At 44.7% G+C, this 9,947-nt stretch overlaps 1 protein-coding gene across 1 annotated transcript; it reads left to right on the top strand.

The window, feature by feature from the left end:
• The first annotated feature begins 712 nt into the window (after positions 1 to 712).
• SOWAHC (sosondowah ankyrin repeat domain family member C) lies at positions 713 to 3,513 on the top strand. Its single transcript, XM_042460348.1, has one exon. The coding sequence runs from the start codon at positions 801 to 803 to the stop codon at positions 2,181 to 2,183; it is 1,383 nt and encodes a 460-aa protein (XP_042316282.1). The 5' UTR covers positions 713 to 800; the 3' UTR covers positions 2,184 to 3,513.
• Positions 3,514 to 9,947: the final 6,434 nt, after the last annotated feature.

Below are 9,947 nucleotides of genomic sequence, written 5' to 3' on the forward strand. Positions count from 1 at the left end.
CTAGCACTGAGCCAGGGCAGTTAAAGCGGTCTTAAAATGGACTTTTTTCTGCAACGTGTTTTGGAGCGATGAGTTTGTTTTAATTTTTGTAGCAATTTAATTGTTTTAATATACAGTACTGTACTCTTTGTTATGTTGTGATGCTTTTGTAATGCTGTAAGCCGCCTTGAGTCCCTGCCTTGGGAGAAGGACGGGACATAAATAACAGTTTTTGTGGGTTTTGGGGGGCTATGTGGCCATGTTCTAGAAGACTTTATTCCTGACGTTTTGCCAGCAGCTGTGGCTGGCATCTTCAGACTAATAATAATAGTAATAATACACAGGCAAAAGACCCTGGCGAATGTGGAAAAACCGCAAATAACAAAAACGCCACGTTTTTACCCCAGAGGACACCTCTCTAGGAATCTCTAGGTCCTCCAGCACAACTCTGTGGTCAACGTCCGACAAACATTTGACCATAGGACTGCACTGGAGGCGCTACAGAGGCCTAGCAGGGTATTCTCCCTAGGAACCTCTAGGTCTTTCGGGGCAACTTTGAGTTAGTTGGCCATAGAGTAGCGCTGGAGGACCTAGAGATTCCTAGAGCGGACACACGAATAATCAATCATAACAATAAGCCCCGCCCCTTTGGGGGTGGCGTCACGTGGGCGGGGCGGCGGTGATTGACGGCGGGGAAGAGGAGGAGGAGAGCCTTTAATAAATCCGAGGAGGAGGAGGAGGAGGAGGGCGAGGGATGAGGCGATGGCGGAGGGCGACGCAGCGGCGCTGAGGGCGTCGTCGTCGTCTCGGTCGTGGCGAGGATGGAGGCGCCGAGCCAGGCGTCGTTGCTGCGGTTCCTGTCGGAGCGAGGCGGCCGGGCGCCCAACTCGGAGCTGCTGGAGCACTTCCGCGCCTCCCTGGAGTCCCCGGAGCCCCAGCGCCGAGCCTTGGCCCGGCAGCGCTTCAAGGAGATGGTCAACGCCGTGGCCACCGTCAGGCAGGAGCCCGGCTCCGGGGCCAAGTACGTCCAGCTGCGCAAGAAGTACCTCAGGAACAGCAACAGCAGCAACGCCGACCACGCCGTCCCTCCTCCGCCAGAGTCTCCGAGGGGAAGAGATGAGGGGGAAGCGGCGCCAGGGCAGCGAGAGGGGAGGACGGAGGGGCGCCCCGTGATCGCCGGGGCCGAAGATGAAGCTAAAGGGCGGGAAGGGGAGGCGGAGGTGGCGAAGGCGAGGGAGGAACGCGGAGCCCTGGCGGCGGCGGCGGCGGCGACCCCTCCGCGTGGCGGGAGGAAGGCCTTCCTGGAGCGGAGGGCGCTGGGCAGCTCCCCTCAGATGAAGCGCGGGGGCCGGGACTCGGACAGCGCCTCGGTGGCCTCGTCTTCGGCGGAGGAGGAGGGCAACGGCGGGGGCTCGGTGGCGCTGGACCCCCTGGAGCACGCCTGGATGCTCTCGGCCTCGGAGGGCCGCTGGGAGAGCCTGGAGGCGCTGCTGGGCTGCGAGCCCTCTCTGCTGGGGAAGCGGGACTTCGTGACGGGCTTCAGCTGCCTCCACTGGGCCGCCAAGCTGGGTCGGGCGGAGCTGCTGGCGCTGCTGGTGACCTTCGCCCGGCGCAGGGGCCTCTCGGTGGACATCAACGCCCGCACCGCCGCCGGCTACACCGCCCTCCACCTGGCCGCCCTCCACGGGCACCTCGAGGTCGTCAAGCTCCTGGTGGGCGCCTACGACGCCGACGTCGAGCTCCGCGACTACAGCGGCAGGAAGGCCGCGCACTACCTGGGCGGCCGGGGAGGGGCCTCGGAGGGGCTGCGGGGGCTGGTCGGCGAGGAGGAGGAGGAGGAGGAAGGGGCCGGGACGGAGGCCCCCGGCGGGCGGTGGCGCCTCTCCCGCGTCCTCCCGGCCCAGCTCCTGGCCTCCCGCCTGCCCCACCTCCACCTCCACGGGGAGGAAGCCGAGGGCGCCGGCGGGGAGGCACGGGAACTCAGCAGGAAGGGCTCCGGCGGCGGCGGCGGCAGGAGGAGCAAGCCCCGGCTCAACAAGGTCCGCTTCCGCACCCAGATCATCCACACCACCCCTTCCTTCCGAGGGGAGCCCCAGGAGGACCCGGCGGCGGCGGAGGAGGAGGAGGAGGAGAAGGAAGGGGCCCAGGAGCGGCCCCCCAAGGGCTCCTTCAAGCTCAGGCCCAAGTCCAACGTCTTCGGGTAGAGAACGGAGCCCCGGCAGGCTGCCTCTTGCCACTGGATGGGACGCGATGGCTCCCCGGATCCTTGGATGCCCCTTGAACTGGAGGGAGGGCCCTAAGGGCATCCGTTGCTTCTTGTACCTGGGGAGAACGGGGTGGCAAAGGATCCCTGCTTACCTGAAAGTATTCACTACTTGTACCTGGATAGGATGGCAAAGTATCCCAGGCTTCAGCTGCCCTTAGATTATCCTCTGGGGAGGAGGGTATTCATTGCTCGTACCTGGAAAGGACGGGGTGGCAAACTAAGGGACATTTTGGGGAGGAGGATCCTGAGGGCATTCACTGCTTATTGTGATGGGATCGGAGGGCAAACTGCCCCTTAAACTCTCCTCTGGGGGGGAGGAGGGTCATCCATTGCCAGCACACAGAGAGAGAGGGCTACAAGGGGGACCGCCCCAGGGACTCTTCTCCAGCGGTGCTAGAGGGGAGCTAATAGGTCATTGTGCTGTTTGTGTGTCTTGGTTTACAATGTAAGGTGCCCAGGGTCCTCAGTTCTTATGCAGGTCAAGTTTTCTCTCTCTTTGCCCCATAGGCGTTTGGTAGGATGTTTCCAGAGTGTTTCTTTCCACACTCAAGCACTGAACATTTATGTGTGCAATCTGTAATGCTGTAGCCTTGGATAAGGTGGGGGCCAATGCCTTTAACCATGGGGAAAGGGGTGGCACATAGAAAACAAGCATACAGGTGTTCTTCTCTGTAGAATCTTGCTTTCTACATGTATACATTTGACATCTTTTTTGTTTTGTTTTTTGCCACTGGACTCTAAGTATGTGGAAGTGGTTTACCACACAATTGCACATTCATAGCCAATGTGTGGTTCATTCCCCATGTTTGAAGAGAGAAATACAAGGGTGAGAGGCATTTGTAGAGGTAGCTAAGTGATCATGCAGGGAGGTTAACTGATAGCACACACCACTATCAGTTCTCCTTTGCAAGCACCTGAAATTGGTGGTTACAAGGCAAACATTTGCCTGAAGAGGTTGGGAAAGGGCCAAGCCCTAGTCCTCTCTCTCTCTCTCTCTTGCAGGTGCCTTCCTTGTCCACTCTCCTCATCACATGTTACAGTTACAAGGGAAATACAGTTTGGGGGATTCTGTTAGTCCTAAGGGACATTTTTCATAGCAAACATACATTTGGAAAAACAATGTTCATGGAACGCTTGTGAATTGTTACAATGCTAATATGTAAGACCTTTTGGGAGGTCTAGGAAGGGAACTTTCCCCATGTTTATCTAGTGCTATTGTTTATCATTGATTTGTTCAAAGTGGAGGACATTTCATTCCAAAGGTCTGGGCAGGAGTCAGTCAACAGATTTGTTTTTTAAAAAGACTTTTGGAGGGATGCTAAATGGTTCTCTCATCACTGAAACACACTTACTCTGATCCAGAGATCAGACTGGTAAGCCCAGGAACATAGTGCTTATAAGTGCACATGAGGATCACTATGGGGTAAAATATAGGGGTCCCAAGTGCATCATTGTGCTTTCCATAGTGGTAGAATTGAGAGATACAGCCATGTAAGTCTGTAGAATCAGCACGTAGAGAGATCTTGTAGCACCTTTGAAACTAACTTAAAAGAAAGGAGTTGGCAGCCTGAGCTTTCGTAGACTTCAGTCTACTTCCTCAGAGGCATTTGAGGAATGCCTCTGAGGAAGTAAAAGTCAACAAAAGCTCATGCTGCCAACTTCTGTCTTTCAAGTTAGTCTCAAAGGTGCTACAAGATGTCTACATGCGTTAGTGTTGTCACCTTTATAGACTTATGTATGAGAGTACAATATGTGACACATGGAAAGCTAAAAGCACACAGATCAATTGCTGCCATCTGTTACCTAAGACAGTTCCTTTAGTTTTGTCTTGCTTAGCAAGTAAGTTACTCAATGATTCCTTTCTTAAAATAACAATAATGAATTAAATGTGTTAGAAAAGTAACAACAGAGCAACACTCTGTAGCTTGAAAATTAATATATTTTTATTTTACTTTAAAGAAATACTAAGAATAATGTTTGCGCAGAAGTCACTAGCATCAAAAAGTTATGGTCAACAAGCTCTCCAAAGAATACTTTCACTTCAAAGAGTAAGGAATTGGGAGCTGGTCTTCCACTGCTGCTGGTATGAATTTAATCATCAAATGTTGCCAAATAAAAGCAAGACTTGCTAAGGCAAGGTTTCTCAATTAGTTCATCTGGCACTTTCTTAAGCTGATCAAGAGCCATGGATGTAAGCAATGACTGTTTCTGAAAGCATCTTTGGACATTATTGCATGAAGCTACATAAACTGCAGGAGGGCTTTTGTGTGCCCTCTTACTGTGCCAGGTCAACTTTCTTTTTAGAAATTGTACTAAACAGGAAACAGGTATTTCCATCAACCCTTTAACAATCCACAAATTGGGGGGGTTTTTTTTGGAACATTATGATACTTATTTATAAATGGGAGGATGGAAAACTTTGTGTTGTTGATGCTTTCTAAAAACACAATGCCAAAAATATGTTGTGATAGTGGTCAGGCAAATGCTAATAATTCAGATTGTGTACATAGACACCTAACTGATACTTTGTAAAGTCCTTAGTGAAAAAAACAAAATCATGAAGCACACAGCTTGATATAAAATCTTAAAACACTAAACTGGTGCTTCTTTGTGTATACAAGGCAGAAAAAAAGTAAATGCATTCTTGATTTTTAATTTAAAAGTTGCAATTAAATGTGCCTTTGGTTAAATATTACAAATTGCAAAGAAAGGGGTGCGTGGAGCACTCTTGCTCACATTTCAATAGGGTCATAAGGCCAGTGGCCTTCCTTGTCTTTCTGCCAACATGGAACTTGTAGCAATGTAAAGGTTCCAAAGCGTCAGTGCTGCACTACAGCGCCAGAAGTTTAATCTTGTAGCAGAGAAAATAGAGTTTAATTATTCTGCAGTGCAGAATACTGTCTGATATATAATATCTTTACTGACTTCTTTAAAATCTCAATGTTGCTAACTAGGTGTTGTCCAAGAAAGATATGTTCTACACTATTTTGTTTTTAAACATTTGTTGTTGGCCATATTTAAACTACTGGTATAGCTGACAAAAGGGTGTATTTTTGTAGGTACTGTCTGTTTAAATGTTGATGTAAGAGTTGCTCTGATAATTGTAGAGACCATTTGGAAGTCTACATCGCTTAAATTGTTGAAGTTCATTTTGCTGTAGCAATTTCAACAGCTATTTTCACTAGGTAAGGGCTCTGTTGTAGACTAGTGACACAGGACCTGGTTCCTGACTTATGTGACCTCACATCATATTTTGTTGTTGTAGTGAGCCTTCAGGTTGTTTCTCATTTGTGGCAACCTTGAGGCGAACCCATCACAGGGTTTTTTTATTTTTTTTGGGCAAGATTTATAGAAATGGCGGGCTTGTCTTTGCCTTCCTCTGAGGCTGAGATTGTGACTTGTTCAGTGTCACCCAGTGGGTTACCATGGCTGGGTGGGGATTCAGACCCTGGTCTCCAGAGTCATAGTCCAACCCTCAAATCACTACAACATATCAGAGTATACACTTCCAAAAGGTGACTAATAAAAGCCAGTGATGTTTTAGTTCCATGTACTAAATGTATACTTTGGGTGGGATGTATACAAAGGGCTGCCTCTTCACAGTGACAAGTGTGTGCACAAAAAAATAAATTTACGGTTTGGGTGGGATGTATACAAGGGTCCCTTCTTCCACAACAAAGACTGATGGGTTGTAACTGCACATGATGATCCATTCCTATTGATAGTACATTCCATAGAGGTGAGCCAGAGAGATGTATAATAAGAGTTTTTATTTGTATCTTCCCGCCTCTCCCAATGGATCGAGTCGGGATCACAACCAAGGTAAAAACACTTGTAATATTACAACATAATTACAATTAAAACCACAGCTAAAAACATAAAACAGTCATCAGTCAGTCAGGGGGTCAGGTGCTCTCGATCTGTAACAATGGTCTTCATAAAAGGTCAGGAGGAATAGCTCTGTCTTTAAGGCCTTCTTGAAAATCTTCAAGGATGTAACAAAGCGAGTCTCCACTGGGAGTCCGTTCCATAGGAGCAGCTATACTGAAAGCTGTGGTATCTTGCTGTGTAGACCAGCTTGAAGAATAGAGCCTCCGTCTGAACAATAAGAAATTTTTTGCTTGAGGTACTGTTAGATTCCAAACTCAAACTGGAAAAATCCTGTGATCTTGCTGCTTGATATGGCTGAGAATTCTTCGTGATGGAAGGCAATGATGCAGATGTTGACGGTTTCTGGTCCATGGTGGCTGCCAGAGCTCTGGCAACATCAACGACAATGGCCACCTCACAGTTGTTCCTCATTCTTTATTTGCAGCTTCCACCTTGGCACAGACAGCGTCCATGGCGGCCCACTCCTCCAGTCGCTTTGTTTCTTCTCCTTGCCTTTATTTGACTTCCTTCCCATGGCGCCTCCTCCTCAGAAATTTATGACATCATTTTTAATACATATTTATATAGGTGCATCAAGGTGGCTACTGCTACTTGCACAACTAAGGTAGAAGGAGGCTAGCAATGGTATTTAGCCACATTCGGCATTTACAGATAACCAGCACACAACTTACTTTCCCATGATGGGGAAAAATTTTGTTTTACCTATTGATTTTACATTTTGTGTAGTCACTGTTATTTTTTAAAAGAAAAAAATATATCATTTCAAAAGCTTTGTTTGAAGAAAACTATTTTTATTGGTACTTGTGAATTAACTGGTGTATTAATACTAAATGTGAGTAATGTTGTACAAAACACATTATTTGTTATGGTGGTACGAAACTGGAGCACTTGGGTATAATTTTATAGTAAAAGCTAAAAAAAAGTTAACTGTTTTTGAAGAAGTCTGAAATGAGATTAAAGCTGAAATCTTATGTCCACTAACTTGAGAGTAAGTCTCACAGAAACTGGGAGGAATATTTCTGAAGAAATACGTATTCTATTAAATTGTAATTTTTGTTACCTTTATGCCAGGATGAGGTATATTTGTCCATATTTGCTGTATTGACAAACACTTTAATATGTGCCTGAATGAATGGTTAAGTGAAAAATCATGGTAAAAACACCTTTCTTTTAATAAATAAAGTGTCACAGTTTTCTGTGTTGTAAAATTATGTTTGACTGGTGTCTTTCTTTCTGCTCATAATGGCCCACAAGACTGATATTCAGAGGCTGGAGAAGGATCCAATTTAGAATTTGTAATGCTTAACTTAAATGCATCATAAACTTTGTTCTTGCTTATATACATGAGAAGCTTCACTTAAATACATGATAGATGGGAAATACGCAATGTAATTGTGTCTCTCTGTGTAAACATATAAAGCATGTTACAGGACTGCATACAGGATTAGTTTTTATGCTATAAATCTAGCTTAAAAATCAGTCTTCAAGTCACCTTCAGAGAAAGGGAGACCTTGTTACAGAGGAATTTCTGATCCTCTCCCTTCCTTAATTTCTCTTCATGAATCAATGCACAGTTTCCTTGCATTTTCACAACTGCCTACAACTGCTACAAAGACATTTTCAAACAAGTTTAATATCACAGGTTTCCTTGGCACAATAAAGTCAAGTTCATACTACATACTGTATTACAAACATGAAAAGAGCCATGCTGGAGCAAAGTAAAAATCTGTCTAGTCTTGTTTTCTGTATACTTTTCTTAGAAGGGCAGCAATTTCAAGTAAAATTTAGAAGTGATTTGTTTTTTAGCCTTTTTTCTTTGAAGATAGATTACCCTTGATTATGAACTAACACCCCTAGTTTTTAGCAGGCATTGGGTTTAACAAGATTCGAGTATACATCTTAAAAGTGTGCTTAAGTGTCAGTTATTTATTAAACCAAAATGTATGAGACAGAAAAATATTTCCTAAAATGTAGGGAATAAATAAATCAATAAAATAAGGGAATAGCAAAGTACTTGTATGTGTTGATAGCTGAATCTCTTCCTAGTGTGTAGAACGTAAAGTTTCTAAAGAACATGAAACTATAATTCATTTTACCGTATATACTTGACTATAAGTCAACCTCATGTATAATTCAAGGGCAGATCTTGGGAGCCAAAATTACAGATTTTGATATGACCCATGGATAAATCAAAGGTAAAAGTTAGGGGCATTTAACAAAGGATGTAAATGATGGTTCAAAGGAAAATGATGCCCAAGAACTTAGATCATTTTGGCAGGCATAACTGTTTGTGCTCATCCTAAAGACTGGATGGATGAGAGAGTAGAGGGGATCCATGCTTCTTTTTGGTGCTTCCAGGATGGATGAAGCTCTCGCCTTTTACCACTCTGTTCAGAGAAAGGGGATGGCTCCTTTTTTTTGTATATAAGAGTTAAGTACAGTACTTACATTGACCCAAAGACTCAAGTCGACTCAAGTTTTTTGGGTCAATTTTTTGACTAAAATTTCTAGTAATAATAATAATAATAATAATAATAATAATAATAATAATAATAATAATAATAATAATAATAATAATATACAAGCTATTCCAGGAAAAAATAATTTTCCTTCCTTCCCACACCTGGCTGGTGGCAATGCAAACAGACTGAGATACAAGTCTATGAATCCCTAGTTCCAATCTTAACCATTGCCTTGAATACAGATTTCTTAGGCAATTCCTTCATTCCATCTCTCGCCACATCTAAAATATGGGGGAATAAGAATTTATAGTAAGGATGGGGAACTTCACACCATGAGTTGAGTTGAATCTAGATCTTCTGGGGTCCCAGTTCAAACACTGGGATTTCCCAGAAAGCTACATGCCTTCCTCCTGGCACCACTGTTTGCTAGCTTCCCAGCACACACACTTTTATGCGCAGAGTTTTAAATGCCTTTCCTAAGACTTAATCACTGCCACAAAGAGCCTTAACCTGAAACATGCTGCTATTTTTGGTTCTACCCTTTTTGCCTTTGGCCCTGGCCACTACTCGAATGTGGCCTTACCATCATTTCACTTAAATTGGGCTACAGACTGAAAAAGGGTCCCCACTGGCTCTTTGTAGAGATTCTAAACATAAGGATTACAAGCTGGATAATATATAGTCAAAAGTCTCCTAGCATTAACCTCCAACACAGTTTTCTAATCAGCTTTATTTCAAGCTTTGGAAAAGGAGTCGACTCTTATGCTTGTAAGAGACTGCAAATATTTGAGGTCATTTGATAGTGGTAAATAATTTAAAACAAACAGAACTCATGTTAAATTCCAGACCAAAAGCACTGATTAATGCATTGCAAGAATTTGCTGGGACACAGAGATAAACCAATTCCTGGAATGCTGATGGTGGCTATTGGCTTGTCAGAAATCAAGAAGAGGAATGTTGTAAATTACCTTCTTTTAAAAGGAAAATGAACATAATGCATTTTTCTCCTTCTTGCCTCATAATCTTTAATGCTGACCCTTCTATACCCCAAAGACAGCTTCTGCTGTGACACAAGTCAGCGTGTATCTCTATGGCAGAATCCTCTGGCCCTATAAAGGTAGAAAGCATCAACACTGTTGGGATATACCACGGTGTATCAGTTCTCAATGCTTTCAAATAACCCTATTATCGTGGGTCATGCTGACAAAATTGGGAATAAATTGTAAGTGGGTATTAAATTGTGGTGGTGATGGTGTGTGTTCAAGTTGATTCTGATTTCCAGCAACGTTGTCTTGGGGGTCATGGGGTTTTCTTGGCAAGATATTTTCAGACCAGGTTTTGTCTTTGCC

The sequence above is a fragment of the Sceloporus undulatus genome, chromosome 3 (assembly GCF_019175285.1).
Source record: "Sceloporus undulatus isolate JIND9_A2432 ecotype Alabama chromosome 3, SceUnd_v1.1, whole genome shotgun sequence".
In the NCBI taxonomy this organism is placed as follows: Eukaryota; Metazoa; Chordata; class Lepidosauria; order Squamata; family Phrynosomatidae; genus Sceloporus; species Sceloporus undulatus.

Coding starts and splice junctions, on each gene's coding strand:
- SOWAHC (XM_042460348.1), top strand. CDS start 801: ATGGAGGCGCCGAGCCAGGCGTCGTTGCTGCGGTTCCTGTCGGAGCGA.